General features: G+C 41.0%; 1 protein-coding gene across 9 annotated transcripts in view; it reads left to right on the top strand.

Moving 5' to 3' along the window:
• The window catches only part of Pkhd1 (PKHD1 ciliary IPT domain containing fibrocystin/polyductin), a 468,594-nt gene that overhangs the window by 32,102 nt on the left and 413,936 nt on the right, over positions 1-22,556 (top strand). For 8 of the 9 annotated variants that reach the window (XR_012450616.1, XR_012450617.1, XR_012450618.1 and 5 more), the window contains 12 exons: positions 822-923; positions 1,689-1,784; positions 4,014-4,155; positions 8,867-8,981; positions 10,248-10,526; positions 11,417-11,506; positions 11,598-11,688; positions 12,378-12,520; positions 13,880-14,010; positions 14,751-14,926; positions 18,663-18,801; positions 21,933-22,060. Coding sequence is in view for 6 of the 9 variants with exons in the window: in XM_074081972.1 (XP_073938073.1) it covers positions 822-923; positions 1,689-1,784; positions 4,014-4,155; positions 8,867-8,981; positions 10,248-10,526; positions 11,417-11,506; positions 11,598-11,688; positions 12,378-12,520; positions 13,880-14,010; positions 14,751-14,926; positions 18,663-18,801; positions 21,933-22,060 (1,632 nt within the window). In the remaining 3 variants the exon portion in view is untranslated. Of the gene's footprint in view, positions 1-821; positions 924-1,688; positions 1,785-4,013; positions 4,156-8,866; positions 8,982-9,014; positions 9,131-10,247; positions 10,527-11,416; positions 11,507-11,597; positions 11,689-12,377; positions 12,521-13,879; positions 14,011-14,750; positions 14,927-18,662; positions 18,802-21,932; positions 22,061-22,556 lie in introns of those variants that run through there. The other variant, XM_074081977.1, reaches the window with a different exon arrangement.

Below are 22,556 nucleotides of genomic sequence, written 5' to 3' on the forward strand. Positions count from 1 at the left end.
GGGCATTGTTAATTTCTACATGAAGCTAACACAGAAAATTCCAATGTCAGTATAACAGAGTGATTTAAGAAGTAGGTTAAAAGGTAGTTATTATTATCAGTGGTAAATCTTGATATTTGAGTCTGTGAGATCTTTGCCTCTGTCTACCTCCCCTGCTTTGTATCATGGTGAAGAGGTTTTTAGCTCCTTCATTCACTTAACATTCAGTCTATCAGGGGGAATGAAACTTTGAACTATCAAAATTTGATCACTGGAGAGAAAAGGATGAGAAAAGTGAAATTCTTGAGATATGTAGCATGCTGCTGTAGAGGGTTCAAATAACTGGGAGCAGTATGAAGGAATTGGGTATGAGGTGGTGAGAGTATATGGTGAGACCCTGAAACACAGGGAAGAGTGGAACGTACCCAGGACTGTGCTGTTACTTCTGTTTAGAGCAAAGTGCAAATTCATGTGATTAATTGAAGGCTTTCCCAATGTATCCCAGATGATTCCTCCATATTGTGTAATCTACTGTTCCCTTACTACATATAAAGTCCTTGAGGTGGAGAGACAGACTTCTTATGAAAGCATCGTGGTACGCAAGGCTTTGCTGATACCATGAATGACTGTGAATACTCCCTTATTTTCAAATACTGATCCTGTGTAATATATGTATGTATATTCTTATTATGTGTATTTAAAGAAGACTGTTACTAGAAAATTCCAATTATTGCTAGACTTAAAGAGTAAGAAATAAATTATGATAACTTCTATTGTATTATTATCTGGGTCATATCATGATCTATATTTGGAAGCTTACTTTTTGTTTCAAACTCTTGCAGAAATACTATCTGTGTTTCCAGAAACTGGGAGCCTTGGGGGAAGAACAGACATCACAATTACAGGAGACTTCTTTGACAATTCTGCTCAGGTTACCATTGCAGGTAAGTATATTGAAATAGCTGAAAATAGTTCCTAATATTAAATGCTGTGGGAACATATGCATCTCCTATGGCCTGGGGGCTGTCAGGGGAAGCAGTCTTTGCCCTTTCAGACATATCTCGTCACTAAGGTCTTTCCCCTGTGTTTGGTGGTGACAAGGTGGGATTTCAGTCCTGTCACTCTGCAAATGTGTCATAGCAACAGGATGTCCTGCAGACATGCTCACAATACATGGGCAATTCTCTCAGGTGTCCTCACCTTGGGAGTGAAGAGAAAGAAAAGGCATGCTGCCTTTTTACAAAGGTCTACTTCCTCTCTTCACCTTTCCTCCTCAGCAGGAGTAGGTGGGCATTGCCTGTGCAAACTCCTCTGTAATTCAACCCTGGCAAGCCCTTTGGTGGTACCGATCTAGAACCTTTTGCTGTGCTAGCTGGGGGGCTCCTCTTGTTGGTGACACTTCCCAGGATGCAGGAGAGTGTCCTCTCACACTCGTGTCACGCTTACCCTCCCTGATCAGCTGAGTGGCTCAGTCAGCATATCCTCAGAGAACAGCATGGCTTCCTTTCTGTGTACCCTAAGCTGCCCTGTGCTCTACAGTTTGGCACTTTCCCTTTAGTGGCCTCCTTAGAACAGGGTGATGACTTTTGCTGTTCTACCCACCTCTAGTCCTTTGCCTTAGAGGAGGAGCCTGTCCACTTCAGTCTGGTCCTGCCATCATATTGATATGACTGTATGTGTGTCTGTAAGCATTTAAAAATTCTCCATAGGCATTCCATGTGACATTAGACATGTGTCTCCCAGGAAGATTGAGTGTACCACCAGGGCTCCAGGAAAAGGTGCAAGGCTCACTGCTCCTCAGGCAGGTAAGAATGTCATCAAGACTATTCAGAGAGCTCTACACTTGCATGCTTAGTCCTGAGGGCATGGAGTGTAGAAATAAATATATTTGAATTATGTCTCAGCTGTTTGACTGTAAGTTCATTGAACCCTGGGTCCATGATACCTTTGTTAAGTCTTTCATGTCGGGGAGGTTTTCATCTTTATTCAGCAGCCAAGGAACAAAGTGTTCCTAGCCTCAGCCAGATGTGTGGCCAGTGGAGCTCAGTGGAGAAGGTGGTGCAGACAGTGTAACTGTCATCAGGAAACCCCCACACTGCCTCTGTGCATACAATGGTCCAGTTGCATGTGTGTGGCCTGAGAAGACAGGAGCAGTGCTCACAGCAAAAGCATTTAGCCCAGCATTTAGCAAAAGCATTTAGTGGGGCACACTGGATGAACACATTTAAATGTTGCCTTTCAACTCATGTGGGCATCTGTCTGCTGCTTTGAGAAAAAACAAAAAAAGATGTGTTATGACATTGCCTGTAGTGTATGCCTGCACTAGGCAGAGACGGAGCAGGCAAGGTAGCAGATTCTACCTGTCCTGCTTAAAGTTTCCATGCAATGTTTGCAAGCATTTTTCTGTTAAGCATTAGAACTAGAGGATCAAGTGTGGTTACAGATTAAGGAAGGTTGGCAAGTTACCCATCCCAGAACCATAGGCTGCATGTCTGTACACAAGGTGTGACTTAATGATTAAACTATATGCAGTGAGAGTCAACTCCAGAGGCTCAGTACCTGCAAGGAGAGTTGCCCCAAGAGGGAGAAAACCTTTTAAAGCAAGGCCATTCAGGTGTGAAATGCATGCAAAGCTTCAGCTTGAGAATTCTTCAGTTCCCAGAACCACAGTTTTTACTTAAGGGAAGCTCCCATCCAAGGAAAGAAAGTACTGAAAAAGTAATGGAGAGTGTGTTGATTCCTGCATTAGGAAATAGAAAGCCTGCCCCCTGTTGAGCACTTCCTGCTTTAGCTACTCTGATGGTGGTGGCATAATTTCCTTAAAGCAGCTATTTTTGACAGTTAGTTAGTGATGTCCTTCATGAAAAACTTTTAAAGTTTCTTCTATGGAACTAGGGCAAATTATTGCACAAAGCAGTGGTTTTCCACTGGGGGTGATTTTGTCCCCAGAGGGCATTTGTCATTAATACTCTGCAATGCACAATCCACAACAGAGTTACCTGGGCTAAAATGTCAACAGTCCTGAGGTTTAAACCCTGTGGTTAAAATAGTATTCTTTACATATGTTCTTAACTGTCTGCTTATACCTTATCTACTTCTCAATTTTAGGAGTTAATGATGAAAAGAAATAGTAGTTTAAAATAATACTTACCATGGCTATTCTTTATTGAGCACTTATGTTTCAAGTTCTTTGTGTATGTATTTCCAGCTCAGTTAGTTGTAGTGTATTATCTGTATTTATTATTGGTTCCATTTTGATGTATGAATGAATGAAGACACGGGCATCAAGTACTTATATCTAGTAAGTAGCAGACCTGGCATCTGAACTCACAGCCATGTAAATCTGGAGCTTTAACCTTTAATCCAAGTTCGTATCCAATATTGATTGCATATGCGTCCTTAGCCTCAAGGTTTATTTAATACAAAACATAAATTAATAAATACAACATCATTTAAAATGTCACATAATTACAGCATGCTACATAATTGGCTCTTTGTGGAGGTCCACAAATTGAGGTCACGGCATTTGAAAAATTTAAGGATTTCCAATTTTCTGGGAAAAGAAGGTTTTATGGAATATAATTGCCAGGCACAACTAGAACTTAAAAGATGCTAAAATTCACTTCCAGCTTCGGGAAGCACAAAGACAGGTCGCACCACAACCACACAACTACACTCCTTTATTCAACCATAGCATTTGTTTTCTCTTTCACATTCTCTCTAGGATTTGGCTCCCTTCTCCAAGCACTCCTGTTAAAAATGTTTCCTATTCTCTGATTCTCTGAGAGTATTTTACTGCTTTTATCTTTTTTTAAAATCAAGTCTCTCTTTCCAAGATGCTAAATTCTATCTATGCAATATTTTCTGCTTTCCAGAACATTTGTACTGTTCTGAGCCTCTCACAGAACTCCTTGTCTAGGTCTCTGTAACTCACCTGCACAGATAGGACCTGCATCATCTTTCAAGTTGAATGAAGAAGTTCCCCAGTTGGGGAGGAGGCTGTCTGATGGTAATGAGATGTACCTGTCTTACAGGCAATCGAGGGCTTCTTTTTGAAGTTGGAGATGATGCTGAGGGCTTAGAACTGACTGATGCCACCCCTGGGTACAGGTGGCAAATTGTCCCAAATGCAAGTTCTCCATTTCGATTTTGGTCAAAGGAAGGACAACATTTCAGGTATGGTAGGAAAAGCGAGATTCCATGTCAAAAGTATCTTTTCTAGCTGATGTGAATCTAGGATACGGAGAAAAAGACAGTGCAATTTCCAGGGGAGAACTTAATCCACCAGCCAATTCAACAATAGGCAAGTTTGACAATTAATGTTGCTCACACTGGTGATCAGAAGATGCTTTGTAGGTGGATGGTCAAATATTGATCAATGTGTAAAATTCATATTTTCTATAACTTTACTTACAATACCCTCTAGAGACGCTTATCATTGGAAGATTGAACTAAACAGGCCAGGAGTCAGAGATGTGCTTGAGGTAAACTAATATCTGATAATGCCAAAGAAAGATTTAAGGATTTGCACTTGGGGCCCAGAGGGAGTAAGAGCCAGGCAGTAACAGTTCTGTTGGAACAGCTGTCCCATGCTGAAGGTTGACCTGGTGGTCAGTGTACAGCGGGGTAAGCTCCCATGGGCTCTGTGAAACATGGTCTCGTGTGGCAGTGACTGCGATTATGATTTTCCTGATTAGTGTTGAGTATTTTTCTTTTCTTTTTTTACTTTTTGATGCCAATATTTGTACCATTCTCAAGTGATCTTAAAAATACAAAAACTTGGAGAATTGCTTGGGCACTGCCTCCTCCGTGAGCACTGTGTATATGTAGAGAGATGGGGATCTCATCTCCCTTCAGACCCTTTTTCAGAGAGGTTGGTGGTGACTCCTGAGTGTGAATTTCAGCCAATCTGTGATGTCCTCCAGAGATGTTACCATTCTAGATCTCACCTAGGGGAAGAAGGGCATTGTTCCTTGAATAGGAAATTGTAGGCATCGAGGAAGCCAATTGGGAGAGCTAATCCGTGAACAGATAAGTCTCCTAAAGAGTTACTCAGTCAGGTATTTAACTGACAATTTGTGGTTTAAAAGTGGGAGCCAAGCTGAACATTGGTGGCTTGCACTGATCATCCCATTTTCATGGAAGGCTAAGGTCAGGAGGATTGTGGTTCCAGTCTAACCTGGGCAAAAACTTTGGGAGACACCCATCTTAATGGAAAAAACTTGGTATGGTGGTGTACTCCTGTTCTCTCAGCTATGGCGAGAAGCATAGAATAGAAGAATCCTGGTTCATGCTGGCCTAGGAAAAAAGCAAGACCCTATCTTCAAAATAACCAGAGCAAAAGGGCTGGAGTCATGTCTCAAGTTGTAGAGCACCTGCCTAGCAAGCATGAGCCCTGAGTTCAAACCCTAGTACCACCTCCCCCAAACTGGGAGCCATTGTGGTCCATTGTATCTTTATCATGTTTTTCATGGACCATTAATATGGTTTAGGAAAAAATTCAGCCATATTTAGTGTGAAAAGGAGTATCTTAAACTGCCTCAAAAGACAAAAACCCATTTGACTTACATGGTAGGACTCTTGTGGCTTGTCCCTGTCTCTGCCATTTTGAGGACCCACAAACCAGATAGTAACTCATGTTCCATTCCCTCACTCATTCATTTTTTTAAAAACTAAAGATTTTAAATTGAAAATTGGAATATTCATTTACTGATTGATGAATTAATGTTATATTATTGTTGGGTCTTTAAACAGGTATATTGAAATAATTTTCAAATATAAAATTCCTTCTAAAGGTAAAAGTAACATCTATACTAAGGCAAATTTTGAAATCTTCTTTATATTGATGATCTGAAGATTTATAACAAAAACAGGGAGGAATTAATCTTGCTGTTTATTTACATAATTTGATCAGTATTTAATACAAGATCTATCTGGAATTTATCTTAAACATTTTGAAAAATGGTTTCATTTTTTAAAATGTTTCATAAAATTTCCTACAATCTTCTTCAAAGTTGCATTTAAAGTGTGAAAATGGATTTTAATGTGAAATCAATGATATTTTCAAATTGACTCTTCACTCTGAACCATATATATATATATTTCTTTTTTTTGGTGGTACTGGAGTTTGAGCTTAGGACTTCGAGCTTGCTTTGCAATCACTGTAACACTTGAGTCACACCCCTAGTCCTTTTGCTTTTAGTTTTTCAGATAGGGTCTCATGTTTTTGCTTGGGTAGCCTGGGATCGAGATCTTACTACCTCTTTTTCCCAAGTAGCTGGGATTACAGGCACATGCCACCACATCTGGTTTGTTTTTGAGATAGGGTTTCACCAACTTTTGCCTGAGCTGGACTTGAACAGGAATCTTCTTATCCCTGTCTCACAAGTAGCTTGGATTATAGATGTGTACCATCACACATGGGTCCATAATTATTTTTAATTAAGTGTTGATGTATCCAGTAATCTCAGAGTAAATTCTGATGAGTGAGCTCTCTTTATTTCTTTTTTTTTTTTCATTTTTCTTTTATTATTCATATGTGCATACAAGGCTTGGTTCATTTCTCCCCCCTGCCCCCACCCCCTCCCTTACCACCCACTCCGCCCTCTCCCTCTCCCCCCCCAATACCCAGCAGAAACTATTTTGCCCTTATTTCTAATTTTGTTGTAGAGAGAGTATAAGTAATAATAGGAAGGAACAAGGGTTTTTGCTGGTTGAGATAAGGATAGCTATACAGGGCATTGACTCACATTGATTTCCTGTGCGTGGGTGTTACCTTCTAGGTTAATTCTTTTTGATCTAACCTTTTCTCTAGTACCTGTTCCCCTTTTCCTATTGGCCTCAGTTGCTTTAAGGTATCTGCTTTAGTTTCTCTGCGTTAAGGGCAACAAATGCTAGCTAGTTTTTTAGGTGTCTTACCTATCCTCACCCCTTCCTTGTGTGCTCTCGCTTTTATCATGTGCTCATAGTCTAATACCATTGTTGTGTTTGCCCTTGATCTAATGTCCACATATGAGGGAGAACATACGATTTTTGGTTTTTTGGGCCAGCCTAACCTCATCAGAATGATGTTCTCCAATTCCATCCATTTACCAGCGAATGATAACATTTCGTTCTTCTTCATGGCTGCATAAAATTCCATTGTGTATAGATACCACATTTTCTTAATCCATTCGTCAGTGGTGGGGCATCTTGGCTGTTTCCATAACTTGGCTATTGTGAATAGTGCCGCAATAAACATGGATGTGCAGGTGCCTCTGGAGTAACAGTCTTTTGGGTATATCCCCAAGAGTGATATTGCTGGATCAAATGGTAGATCGATGTCCAGCTTTTTAGGTAGCCTCCAAATTTTTTTCCAGAGTGGTTGTACTAGTCTACATTCCCACCAACAGTGTAAGAGGGTTCCTTTTTCCCCGCATCCTCGTCAACACCTGTTGTTGGTGGTGTTGCTGATGATGGCTATTCTAACAGGGGTGAGGTGGAATCTTAGCGTGGTTTTAATTTGCATTTCCTTTATTGCTAGAGATGGTGAGCATTTTTTCATGTGTTTTCTGGCCATTTGAATTTCTTCTTTTGAGAAAGTTCTGTTTAGTTCACTTGCCCATTTCTTTATTGGTTCATTAGTTTTGGGAGAATTTAGTTTTTTAAGTTCCCTATATATTCTGGTTATCAGTCCTTTGTCTGATGTATAGTTGGCAAATATTTTCTCCCACTCTGTGGGTGTTCTCTTCAGTTTAGAGACCATTTCTTTTGATGAACAGAAGCTTTTTAGTTTTATGAGGTCCCATTTATCTATGCTATCTCTTAGTTGCTGTGCTGCTGGGGTTTCGTTGAGAAAGTTCTTACCTATACCTACTAACTCCAGAGTATTTCCTACTCTTTCCTGTATCAACTTTAGAGTTTGATGTCTGATATTAAGATCCTTGATCCATTTTGAGTTAATCTTGGTATAGGGTGATATACATGGATCTAGTTTCAGTTTTTTGCAGACTGCTAACCAGTTTTCCCAGCAGTTTTTGTTGAAGAGGCTGCTATTTCTCCATCGTATATTTTTAGCTCCTTTGTCAAAGACAAGTTAGTTATAGTTGTGTGGCTTCATATCTGGGTCCTCTATTCTGTTCCACTGGTCTTCATGTCTGTTTTTGTGCCAGTACCATGCTGTTTTTATTGCTACTGCTTCGTAATATAGTTTGAAGTCAGGTATTGTGATACCTCCTGCATTGTTCTTTTGACTGAGTATTGCCTTGGCTATTCGTGGCCTCTTGTGTTTCCATATAAATTTAACAGTAGATTTTTCGATCTCTTTAATGAATGTCATTGGAATTTTGATGGGAATTGCATTAAACATGTAGATTACTTTGGGGAGTATCGACATTTTTACTATGTTGATTCTACCAATCCATGAGCATGGGAGATCTCTCCACTTTCTATAGTCTTCCTCAATCTCTTTCTTCAGAAGTGTATAGTTTTCCTTGTAGAGGTCTTTCACATCTTTTGTTAGGTTTACACCTAGGTATTTGTCTTTATTTCTAATAATAAGAATAATCATTAATACTGATTGAGTTACTACCATGATCCATGGTTGTACCACATGTGGTAAGTGATTTTCTTAGGCACAGCTCCACACAGTCCTGTACTGGGTCTATAATATTCCCAGATAACATGACTTCAGAGGGATCTGTGGTGATGTGAAGATGGAGATATTGGGTCTGTGAGGTGGGATAGCTCTTTCTAGACTAGTCTGGGCCATCATGTGAATAAGGATCAGGTTTTTCTCCACCAGTACCATGAAGAAAAGCTACATACAAAGGCGACCACTTGTTGTTTCCATTCAGGAAACAACAGACCTGATTACTCTCACTTGACTCTGTGTTCTTCCACTTTACAGAGCACGGCTCAGTGGGTTCTTTGTGGCTCCAGAGACAAATAATTACACATTTTGGATCCAGGCGGACAGCCAAGCTTCATTGCATTTCAGTTGGTCAGAGGACCCAACAACTAAGGTGTTCATCTTCTCATTTTCCTTTCTCTTGTCCCCAGGTTTATACGCACGAGAAAGGAATCAACTAAAGTGTTCATGTTCTATAGGCGGTTGTAACAGGCCACTACAGGGACTTTGATCGTTCAAAAACAATTTGGCTGAAATGTAATGGTACCTACTCTTTATTGGGTTTTTAATGTAAACATGGCATTATGCTACATGTTTATACACCTGTCTCTAATCTTCGTTACATCTCTATGAGATAGTATGTTTATCTCCATTTTCCAGATGAGCAAATTTAGGCTTAGAAGGATTGTATGGCCAATTCAGGACTGCTTAGATAATAAGAGGCATATTCAGGATTGAAACTCAGATTTATCTGAGTCCAAAACTTGTGCTTTTTCCACTAATTTTGAGTAGAGACATCACCACCTTCACATAGAAATTTCCTCATCAACTTTGAAGGACAAGAAAGATAACTTCAACAAGCAACCAAAATTCACTTGTGCCATTGACAAAAGTCCAAGTGTTTATAACATGCTTCTTTTAAAGTGATTTGCTAGTTGGTTAGAGGGAGATCATAGATTTTGAGTGGTCAAGTTATGCTAGCTTATCTCAGTAGCTTAATACCACTTTTTCATAGCATCATGAAGACCTATGGTATTAGGCTGACTGTCCCTGCTTTAAATATGACCCATTGTCATGGTTACCCTTGACTGTCAACTTAACTGGACTGAGAAGTGCGTAGGAGATTAGTAAAGTGCACCTCGGGGTGTATCTGTGAGGCCATTTCCAGAGAAAATTAGGTAGGGGAGGGAGGCCTGTCCTAAGTATGGGCAGCACCATTACATAGGCTGGTGGCCCAGATGGAATAAATGAGAGAAAAAGAGAGAACCCAGTACCACAGGCTTCTATTTCTTGGCCAGCATGATGTGAGCTGTTGTGCTCTTCCATACCCTTCTTGTCATGATGAATTAAAACCCCTGTACCTGTGAGCCAGTCATCTTTCCTTCCTTAAGTTGTTTCTCTCAGGTATTTGTCATAGTGGTAAAAGTTTTACTAACACACCTTTCTAGGCCCAGTTGGATACTATTTAAGAGAGAGAGCGAAAGAAGGGAGATAGGAAAGCATAAAATAACCACAGGGTGAAAGTGACTAGATTAACTTGTTGGAAAAGGCTGCCCCCTTCAAACACGTTATGTTAGTAGCTTTCCAGATGCTTACTATCTGGGAAAGAAATTCCTAGAAGCTTCATAAAGTTGACCCTGATGTGCTTATTTGGGCACAGGTGAAAGTAGCCTCCATCAATGTTGGCACTTCTGACTGGTTTGACTCGTGGGAACAGAACGGGAATGAAGGGACCTGGCAACAGAAGACTCCCAAGTTGGAGCTGTTGGGTGGAGCCAAGTACTATCTAGAAGCAGAGCATCGTGGGATAGCCCCAAGCAGAGGAATGAGAATTGGTGTCCAGATCCACAACACTTGGTTGAATCCTGATGTGGTTACCACTTACATTCGGGAGAAACATCAGATCCGAGTCAGAGCCCAGAGACTTCCAGAAATACAGGTCTCTATTTCTTCCTAGTCCCATGGAGCTGAGCTATGGAAAGAGTAAAGATAAATGCTTTTCAAAAAGACCACTGGCTGGGAGCCTATGGACCTGAGTTGTTAATACAGCTACTGCCAAAGATACAGGATATCTACCTGAAAGGGTTGTGAAGATTTTTGAAAATGCAGTCTTATTATTGAGATTAACTTACTCATTGATACAGTTTTAGAAATTTAAATTGTAGGTAAAACCTATTCTGAAAATAGATTGCCCAGAATACAGTCAAGCTCCTTCACACACACACACACACACACACACACACACACACACACACACACACACACCACAAAACACCATCGTTTGGACCCATTCAGGTCCTCTGTGTTTTCTAAGTCTACTTTGTAAAGGTTGTTCTTTGGGCCTTTCGTTGTGCCCCATACTGTTGTTGAACAATTTTGATGTACTTTTTGTTTTTCATTCTTTGATGTACAAAGACAGTCAATATGGACTCTGCCTTCTAAAGCTTCCAGTCTAACAGGAGCCACATGGATCTTACCGGAGCAAATGTGTAAGGTGCCCAACAGAGAAAGTGCTAGAAGCAAAGCAGAGGTCCAGTAGGCCTCTGAGAGAGTGGGGCACGCCATGTGCTCTTTCTGCCTCTCAGAAGGTCTGCGAGTGTGGCATGCAACAGCAGCCACACGGCTGGGCATGGGGTGGGTAAGCGGCGTGGCATCACATTTAGCATTCCAAGAAAAGTTTCATCAGGTGATGGCCCTGGGCTCCTCAGAGCTTCCTAGAAGTCTGCTCATTTAGATAGTTTTTATTATAATCATAATTAAAATAGAAGTAGGAAGCTAGGAGGCATGTCTGTGTTGCTAGACTTACCTCTGTCTCTCTTGACTTTTCAGATGCTGAATGTGTCAGGCAGAGGAGACTTTTCCCTTACGTGGGGCAATGTCTCTAGCCAGCCAGTCCCTACAAATGCCACAGCCCACCAGGTGGGACTCTTCTTCAAATAATGACAGGGTGGGGGTCCTAGGGATGCTTGTTATGCTCAGAATTTGAACTTCTGCTATTTTCTCTTTCTAGATTCAAACGGCCCTTGAGGAGTTACTTGCAGTAAAATGCAAACTGGAACCTGTTTCAGCTAACATCCTATTCCGGCTTGGATTTGAACAAGGTCTTGTCCCTGGCTTGACAAATTCTCCTTTCCCTTGTTTTTTTTTTTTTTTCCTACAAAATAGGAATAATCTTTATTTCCCATCCAAGGTGCTAACAAAATCAAGTAAATATATGAAAACTAGATTTGGACACTGAGTGGCCAGGGGAGTGGCTGTGTGTTCCAGAGGGAGATGCTTGGTGTTGGTGTCACCGGAAAGAAGAGGCAATCCTCTGTATCTGTTAGGTGGAGAGCAGCACCACCCAGATAGTGCTCCCATGCTTCCCAGTGGGAGGTGGAAACAGCAACTCTAAACTTTTGTTTGGTTCAAAATGCATATAAAGGAGTTATTACACAGGAGCATAGTCTTAAGAGATTCTTAAAACGTGAGGGTGTGTGTTGAAACTACCGAGGTGAACTCAATTCTAGTTGACATTCCTTGGCTCTTACTTCTTCATAGTTTTTCACGTTCTGGTGCTCACAGAAAATGGTAATGGGCATTTCCATGTTCTGAGGCAGACAGAAAGAGTGTCCGTAGTTGAAGCCTTCAAGATAGAGGGTGCTGGGCATCCAATCTCTGCCCGTTTTCCCAATGTCTGAGGGGTCGATATCATCATGGACCCACATCCCATTTTCTGCACATATACTGGTAACCTCTGTCTTGTTTAACATCAGTGCCTGTCTTCCTATTTTATCCAAACTGCATCCAGGTCTAGAAGGTTCCAGCTCTGATGGGGTCCTCACCTTTGGGTCTGAGCCCTTCTGTGGCAGATTCAGCCTCCGCCAGCCTCAACACCTTGTCCTAACCCCTTTGGCTGCTCCTAAGGGATATCGGCTGGATCAGTACCCACATGTGAGTTGCAGCTGTCATGCTTCAAGGCCAGGTGTGTCAGGAGTTATTATTCTCTGGGTCTGAGACTGAATAAACAGAAGTATACAGGGTATGCCCAAGGTTGCCCAGGGCATATCCAGCTGAGGTAATAGGCCTCTTAGCTGCTATTCCAGGTATTAATAGACACTTCTGGCCCCCACTGTGCATGGTTACCTGGAAATGTCTTGGTGTTAGCATTAGCAAGAAGGTCAATGGAAGTTTTTATTTTCTTTAGTACTTTCCTTGATCTCTACATATAAGAAAGAGTGCAGACCCTGTAGGCAGGCTGTCTGGCTTTGAATTCTGACACCTTGAATGTCCTCGATGTGTTACATAACACACTATACCTTAATTTACTCAATAAAGCAGGTAATAATGTGATCTAAAAGGAATATGGTGGAGATTAAAGAGATAATCTACTGAAGTTGAGCTCGGAGGTAAAAACTCAGCAGAGACTAGTTATTGTTATCAAGGTTATTGTAAGTATTGATGGATTGACTGACACATTTCTACTTCTTACATTCTTTGCTTCAGTAACTGCCAACCTTCATAAAGAGGCATAGTTCACTTGTCCTGTGGGAAACAGAGTGAGTCTTTCTAGGGTGGCAGAGCTCACGACAGTGTTGAATCTTTTCCTAGGTGAACCATAGTGGGTCTTGTGGCTAAAGGGTTCAGGTCAGGGCCTCACCCGTCTTCAGCCTCTCTACTGCAGGGGCTTCCAGTGGGGGTAGATTTTCCTTTTAGGGGAGAGTTAGAGATGCATGGACATATTTTTGCTTGTTTTGTCTGGGGAACTGTTACTGTCCTCTAATAGGTAGAGGCTAGAGATGCTGATAAACATCCTATATAATGCACAGGATGGCTCTCACCCAAATTACCGAGCTCCCACAATGCCAAGAGTGCTGAGGTTGAAAACTCCAGCTCATGAGTCTTCTCATGGGACATAACTTTGCACTTGTTGAACTAAAACCAAGGATGCTGGGAGCTAGAGTTGAAGAAAAGCTCAAAGTTGCACAGGTTATGGGTGTTTGCTAATTGAGATACTGTAACCTCCTCACTGCTAAGCACAATGCTAGGATTATAAAGTACTCTGTTGAAATAACAATTTTCTGGCTTCAGAAAAAGCATTTATTGTATTTTTAGCTTTATTGCAGAAGTAAGTAATAGTTTACTCTAAATTATTTGTGCCTCCAGCTAGATTGGAGGTCCAGCAGGGCAGGAACTGGGTGGGCTCTTTCATTACATATGTCAGGGGCTTAGGAACATGGCTCTTTGCTATATACTGTTTGAATGGCTACTTCTTGCACTAATGGAACTTAAGTACTTATTTGGTGTTCATAGCTGTGTATGGCATACAAAGGCCACATAAATACAATCCTGAAGATGATGGTGTCTTTCACGATTGGCTTTCAAAGTGTCATAAAGAAAAACATCACCTGCGACTGGAGTCTCATGGGAACTAGCTCTGAGAGGTAAGTATTCTGTGGGGGGATGTGAGAGGATTGAGTCCCCTGGGAGGACTGGCTGTCTTGGGGATAATGTCTTGCCCACTTAAGGTACTAAGAGTCTTTTTTGGGGGGGCTTGAGATATTAACTTGGGGCTTTGAACTTATTTCACAAAACAGTTTGACTCAAGAGCAGTTAGCTATGAAGAATATAATAGTTCCTAGAAGGAGTCAGTATTTCTCTTTGGGACAGTCGTAGAACATCACATTTGGAAGAGAGCTTAGAGGACATTCTTTGACATGACAGAGGATGAAAATTTGGACCCTGAGAATTTGCAATTCACCAAAATGCATTCAGCCAGTGATTCTGGAATAAAGTGAAACCTCCATCTCTTGATTCAGTGCTTTTCCCACATTTCTTATGAGTCTTATAAGTGGTTTTAAACCTAAATGAGTCAGTAATGTCTGGGGACATCCATCTTCCCTGTGGTTAGAGCCTAATATACAATCTGCGTAAGACACACAATTAAATTGTAATTTGAAAATGCTGCTGACATTGAGTGTCATGAATGAATGAATGAATGAATTAAAACATGACTCACCAGTGTTAGAGCCAAAGTCAAGTGTAGCCCATCTCAGGTGGGTATCCGGACTACAGTGTGTGGGGTGGGTGGTACAGGGCTTGTGGAATCTCACCCTTGGCTGCAGAGTTTTTGGGAAAGGATAGCAGGTCTCACCCAGAGGCCCTTATTCTCTGATGTTTGCAGCTGGCAGTTCACTTGCACTGACCTCTGGGACACATGTGTGCTCCCCTTGGGGGATCTCCAGTCCCCTCTGGCAAATGCTCCACTGCTGGTTCATCGGATTGACCTCTTCCTTCTGGCTCAGGAGACAGGCCTGCTCTATGTGGATGAAATTATTATTGCCAACACAGATGTAACAGGTGATCGCCACATCTATCCTTCAAGGGCCTGTTGGTAAAATGTCCAGCTCAATCTTTCCTGGTAGAGGTAGCTGCTCTTTCTAATGAGGAGGGAACAGGTGACTCTTCACCTTTATCTGCTTTGGCTCTGAAAGTAGGGGGAGTTGGATTGCATGCCATTGGTTCTATACTTCTCTAGCTTATCTCTCGTTTTTTTTCTGTTCACCTGGCTCTTTGTTCTTGCTTCTGGTTCTTGTGCTCTAACCCTAATGTTACCACATCCTGGCTGAGAAGCTTTGGTTTCCTCATCTGTAGAATGGGTGTCGGCAGTGCCCTACCTCATTGAATTACTATGAAGATAATAAAAACTCAGCAAATTAGGTGCCGAAGGAGGTTCCTTGAGGAAATAAAGCCCATTTATGACTAGCCCACAGCTAAAATCATATTGTCAGTAGCCAAACTTAAAAGGTTTTCCTCTAAGATCATAGACAAGGATACCCAATCTTGCACTTCTGTTCAAGTAGTATTGGAAGTCCTAGCCAGAGCAATTAGGTAAGAGAAATAAATTTAAAAACATCTAAATAGGAAAGAAAGAGGTTAAGTTGTCTTTGCTGAAGAGGCAATTTTAGATATAGAAAACCCTAAAGACTCCACCAAAAACAGTTATAATTAATTACTAACTTGAAAAAATTGCAAGATACAAAATCAGCATAAAAAATCAATTTCATTGCTAAAGACTAATAATGAACTCTCTGAAAAAGAAATTAAGAAACAATTCTATTTACAATTACATAAAAATACACAGGAGTAAAATTAATCAAGGAGATGAAAGCTATACACTGAAAACTATAAAACAGTGATGAAAGAAGTTGACCAAGATAAAAACAAATGGGGATATATCTTGTGTTTATGGATTGGAAGAATTAACATTGTTAAGTGTTCACATTGCCCCAAATGATCTACAGCTCAATGCAATCTCTGTCAAAATTCAAATGATATTTTTCACAAAAAAGAAAACACAATTCTTAAATTCATGGAACCATAGATGACCTAAATTAACCAGAGCTGGAAGCATCAGACTTTTTGATTTCAGAATGTACTACAAAACTACAGTAATCGAACAGTATAGTTTTGGCATTAAAAACAGACATATAAAACAACACAGCAAAATTAGGGAGCCCAGAAATAAATCCCCACATTTGTTTAATTGATCTTTGACAGATGTGCCAAGTTCATACAATGGGGGAAGGTCAGTCTCTCCAATAAATGGTGTTGGGAAAATTGGGTATCTACAATGGAAAAGAATGATATTGGGCCCAGATCTCACATCATGTAAAAATCAATTCAAAATTGATTAAAGACCTAAAAAAAAGAATTACTATGAAGATAACCAAAATTTAATGTAAAGCACTTGCTATGGGCTTAGATCATAGTAAGTGCTTAACAAATATAACCAATTATTAGTGTTAGGTCAGTAGGACTTCCCCACTTCTCCTTGAGTTAATGTGTCTGTTGTACTGAGTGCTAGAAGGGACACAGAGATATTTGGTCTTGTGTATGGGCTAAAGGTCTGATTTATTACCTTCAAGACCTTTATAGCCATACATTCCTGAGGAAATCCCTTTGTCCTTTCTGTCCATCCAGACTCCTCCTACCAGTTATTCAGAGATCAGACAAGGCCTGCTTTCCTTCAAATTTTCCTTTGACCTCTTTTAGGCACAGTGGCCTCTCCTGGTTCTGACCACCGATCCTTGGGACAGAATGCTTACCGGGGCCCAAGGTTGGCCATGTATGGTGTACAGTCATGGCAGTTTACTCTCAGGGACCCCAAGCTTCTAACCTTTACTCCTTTTCCTTTTTTAAGTTAAAGATCTTATGACTCTGGAGCTCAGAGTCCCTATCTTCAGAGAATTTTTTTCTCTGTCTCCAAGGAGAAGAAGATGACATGGTCACTTACATTTTGATTTACAAAGTATGAAGCTTTTGAGGCTTTTGCCTAAAAATTGCAGATCTGAGAATGAGAGAGTGGGGTAGATAGCAAGACATCTCTTTATCATCCTTAAAATTACATCTTCTTTGACACTCATTGAAATTCTCCTATCTGTTTCAGCAGCTTAAGTGTTTTGGACCAGACTGGACCTACATTGCTTTTTATTCAAATTCTTCTCGTGTTCTGGCACACTTAGAAAATGGCACTATTCAAATGGTGTGTTAGAATGAATGCCTGAATTTTCTTTTGGTGCCTAACACAACTGGCTGGAGGACTTTGGTGACTCCAAAGATTTCCAGGACTAAGGGGATCAGTATTTCATACACTTAAATCCACTGGTTGGAAAGCTCTTGACTAGGTAACAGGCTCCATTTCACTTTCTCCTTTCTCTCCCCTAAATGCCATCGTGTCTCTCCAAAACCTTGAAGCCAAGAATTCAGAGCCTTTTCTTACAGCCCCATCTCTTTACTACTGAATGGTGTGTGGATATGGAACCACCCAGAGGTGAGGTGAAGGAGGGAGAGGGAGAAGAGAGGGTGGAGCTAAAAAAGAAGACTGGGTTGGCTTGGGCGAGACAGTTTGCTTTATCAAAGTTCTCTATGGGCAACAACTTGTTGGAGAACTGGTTAATAGAACATAAACTCTATTCAATTGGCTTGAGTATTCACAGTTAATAGTATGTAATTTGTCTGATCAATTTAATATTTAATTATATGTCCTCTATAAATTTTTATCTGGTGGCAGCTTCCACTTTTTATTTAGTTCTCAGAAACCCATGAGATGGTGCTATTGCCTCCACTCTATGTATGAGGAAACCGGGGCTAAAAGGGGTTTCTTAGTCCTTCACTTTCTTCTTAGCCTTTGCTTTTTCTTTTCTCTTCCCCACTGCACACAGTGGAGGAGATTAGAAACCAGTGATTTTTGATAACTTAGCCAAACCTTCAGGGACTTAATACCTAGCTGAGTGAACAATCATTTATTGAACACAAACTTTGTGCCCAGTGTTAAGCGTTGGGTATGCAAAGGTAAATAAGACACGTGTACTGTAATAGTTTGAGCTATAAACAGTCTTGGGGAAGAAGCTGTCTTTTATCAAGTGCCTAATAGGAGGGTAAAAGGATAGTAGGATATATTGTGTTGTTTATTTTAAGTCTGTAGTCTCACTGAACTCCCTGCCATGCTGATTGCTATCAATCAAACATGTCATGAGTCCCACTTTATAAATAAGAAAACTGAGTCTTAGGGAGCTTATATTGATTAGCTGAGCGGGTACTAAATAGAAATGGGAAAACCAGGATCAGAATGGTGGTCTTTCCTGGAAAGCTTATACTCTTTCTGCATACATGCTGACTCCACGCTGTGGATCAATACTCAAGTACTCCCTGCATGTGCCTCATGTGCTCAGTGCTCCTAACAGGGTCTCGAGAGTTGCCAGGGACTGTGGGAAGGCAAAGGTGGCCATCTCCAGTACAATAGAGTGTCTGTGTAGGGCTGCCTCCAAGAGCCGTCAGTGATATTTGGTAGACTCAGGGCTTATTGATCTTTGCTATGTAATCAATCTTCATCTACTTAAGCCATGACCTTGTATTTCCTTTTGGTAATTAGCAAAAAGGAGGGTGCTTTGGTTCCTGTGGCAGCAGTGGGGTAAGAATCTAGGTTGTAAGTGTGCATGGGAGCTGAGGAACTTAGCATCTTCAGTTGGGATCTCACACATAGCAAGTCTCCCATTTTGAGTTACTTGATATTAACTGGATCTTTGGTCTCCAGTTTCTCAAGCTGAGTCTGGAACTGCTCACCTAGGCAGACATCTGGTGGAATCAATCTCTGTGGTGGGGTCCTCTCCCGTCTATACTGTAGCCTTCTGGTTGGTGGGGTGTGACACTGAGCTCCCCCTCATCACTGCAAGGTAGGTATTGCTTTTTGTATCTGAGTCCCTCTTTAGGATTTCTGATTGGTTGTGGGAGGCACAGAGGTGGGACTTTTATCAGGGCAAGAAAGTTGTCTAATTGTTTAAAGCAGTGGTCTCAACTTGAGAATGCAGCATCAGACTCACCTGAAGGTCTCATTAAAACATAAATTTCTGGGCCACATCCTCAGAGCTTTTAATGCAAGTTTGGGGCAGGGTCTGAGAATCTGTTTTTTTAATGAGCTCTCTGGTAATGCTGATTCTGCTGGTCTGGGGACTACCATTTGAGAACTATTTTATATTATATCTGTGTAAAATAGTTAAGTTTTTATGATGTTCAGAGGTTCACATTAACATTGTTTTCTGTTTGCTCACCTAATTTTATTCCTCATGTAAGGATCCTGAAATTCTTTGAAGGGGAATGAAATTTTCTAACAAAATTTCTAAAAACTAACCACCAGATGGCACTAGAGCCTCATATGTATGGCTTTTTTAAATTTTATTTTTATTTTTTCTTTTATTCATATGTGCATACAATGTTTGGGTCATTTCTCCCTCCTTCCTCCACACCCTCCCTTACCTGCCCCTCCGTCTCCCCCTGCCCCCACCCCCTTGCTACCAGGCAGAAACTATTTTGCCCTTATCTCTAATTTTGTTGAAGAGAGAGTATAAGCAATAATAGGAAGGACCAAGGGTTTTTGCTGGTTGAGATAAGGATAGCTATACAGGGAGTTGACTTGCATTAATTTCCTGTGTGTGTGTGTTACCTTGTAAATTAATTCTTCTTGAACTAGCCTTTTCTCTAGCTCCTGGTCCCCTTCTCCTGTTCTTTTTAACCATAGTTTACAAAGTAATAATTAAGGATCGGTCTCCTTGAAATCTCTGGATCACATATATGCTTTAATTTGTTCTTTTAGTTTTTTAGTTAAAGCTAAGTGAGATGGTAGGATGGGAAGAATTGAGATGATCTTCCTTTTATATGTTCTCTCTCTCTCTCTCTCTCTCTGTATCTCCCTCCCCCCATCTCTTTCCTCTATGTTCTCATACCTACAACATGCTGGATGGTGTATTAAATGCCAAGTGAGAAAAACTGGAATTTGTGCTTCACTTTGCCTGATGTAGTGTTTGTTCCATGGTCTTGTGGGCAGGAAGGATGCTAACACCATCAACAGAATAAAGGAATGGGAGAGCTATAGTGGTGGAGAGGAAGCTGCCATGTTGGCCAGCTCTAACTGACAAAGTTTTTAACTGAAATGATAGAAGCTAATTTGCGTTATTCTGAACAGGTTCACACATACAGAGGTCCTCATGGCCTTCCTCCCTGAGTTTTCCTCAAGTCTCTGGCTACTATAGAAGCCTCTGGCCTAGGCAGGACAGGACAGTCTTTACACTGGGTTCCCCTGGATGCACACCCCACCCAGGCAGAGTTGCTCTGTCTGTTATTTCTCTGCATTTGTATGTATGCATATCAATACATAGTACTTCAATAATCCTATTGACAGAAATGATATATGTCCATCATGGAAAATTTGAAAAATACATAAAAGATAAAGAAAAATCACTCATAGTCCCACTGCTGGAGATAATGTCTATTAACACATTGAGTCTGAATTCTGCCTTTTCCTCTAAGCAGTTTTCTTATACACTAAGCCCATCTATTCACAGATTTATTACATATGATTTTGATCAAGCACAGTCAAAAATAAATTAAAAAAACAAAAGAAATTTCAAAAGCAAAATCTTAAAATTCCCATGCACACATTTCACAGCTTGGTTGATGTGGAGAAACTCTCAATCCATCCCACATCATCGCAGGCGTGTTGAAATCATTGTGTGATCTGCTAAGTGTTTCCTTGCCCTTAATTTTGTGAAAATCTGCCTCCTAAAAAGCAAAGGATGCCCCCAAAAGCAAGGCAAAAGTTAATTTTCTTAATTTAAGTGATAAAGTGAAAATTTGAGATTTGTTGAAAGATGGTATATGTTTAGCAGAAGTTGAGTGGCAAAATGGGAAAAGTAAATGAAGCATCCATGCAATACAGCATTGAACTCTGTGCAACCTCAGCATTCAGTTTTCTTCAGAAGCAGTTTCCACAGACCCATGGACAGCAAGGATCTACTGCACTCATGTGAATGTATATATTGATTTTTAATCCTCAAATCGGGATCATATATTATCCGTTATATATGTGAGATGCTCCTTTTACCTAATGGCGTATTTCCTCAACACATTCAACATTCCTCTGAAATGATTTTGATGGCTGTCTTTGTCTACTTTTGCCTTTAGGACAATGTAGCTTAGATGAGGTATCTTATAAGCAATAGCAATTTATTTCACATAGTTCTAGAGGCTGGTAAGTCCAAGGTTAAGGTGCTGGCAGATTTGGTGTCTGATGGGTACTTGCTTTTTTGGTTCTTAGATGGCACTGTCTTACTGTGTCCTCACATGGTGGAAGGGAGGGAGGGTCTCTCTGGAGTCTATTTTATGAAGGGCCCTAATCTTTTTCATAAGGACTCTAACTTCATGATGACTACCTCCCTGAATGTCCCACCTCCTAACAATGGCTTCACCTTTGGGATTAGTATTTCACCATTTGAATTTTGGGAGGATGTAAACTTTCAGACCCTAGCAATGATTGAATAGTGTTCCATTTCATGGTGTCACATTGCATTGGGTCCACTTGTTACATCAAAAGTAGGATTGGGCAGGCAGTGTGTTTGTGCACAGGAACTACATAAGAACTTGGCTAGCTGAAGTGGCTGTGGTTCAGGTGGGGGATAAGGACACACTGACTTTTCATTTGAATATATGCAAACGGGGCTAGAGAAAACCAAGTTCTCTTTCAATTCTGCTTCAAAGCCAGAGTTCTGGTGGCCATAGTTACTCACCACTCTGGGTCTTTGTGCTCTCAGGATCAGAGTGAGCAAAGAGTGGAATGCCCTTAAAGAGTCATAAGACTTATACCACACTGTTTCTGCCGCAACAGGAGAGGAGCACCTAATATTTCTGAGCTTGAGCTCATATCCTAGAATTACGGGTGATGAGCTGGCCTTTAAAATCCATCCGCATTCTGAATGGATTGGCGCATCCTGATGGCTACTGTGGTTAATGCTTTGTTTTTGACATGCTGTAGCTCTGTGCCCACTGAAGGAGCAGAGGAGGGGTTTGGACTCATCAAGGTGACGACACAGAGACTACAGAAGACAAGCCCGGCTTTGGGAGGATACTTTCGCATTCAACTTTTGAATACACTGATTCCTGGTAAAGGGGCAATTGGGTGCAGCATTTCTCACTTACATGTTTGGGGCATTCCTAGGTAAATAACATCCTGTGTCATTGGCAGGTAGGGTGACAGTCACAAAGCTATTTTGTTTTTTTTCCCAGTGTCTGAAAATGACCTTCTTAAAATTAAAGATCAGGAAAGGGACTAATTGTACAAGCCCCAACCCCGCCCCCTTATCCACTGTTGGGGATTGAATGGAGGGTTCCAACTCTACCACTTAAGCCATGTTCCCAGTCTTTGCTTTTAGTTTGTTTTTCAGAGAGCATCTTGTGCTAACTTTGCCCAGGCTGGTCTCAAACTATGATCTTCTTGCCCGACCTCCTGGGTGGCTGGGATTATCGGCCACCACACAGTCCTAAACCCAATCAGTAGGGGCATATTCCCTTTGTTAGGCCCCAGAGAAGGGTCTGTTTCCTGCCTTTTCCAGCTCTGGCAGATGCTGTTGTTCCTTGACTGCAAGGAGATACATCCCTT

The sequence above is a fragment of the Castor canadensis genome, chromosome 8 (genome assembly GCF_047511655.1).
Source record: "Castor canadensis chromosome 8, mCasCan1.hap1v2, whole genome shotgun sequence".
NCBI lineage: Eukaryota > Metazoa > Chordata > Mammalia > Rodentia > Castoridae > Castor > Castor canadensis.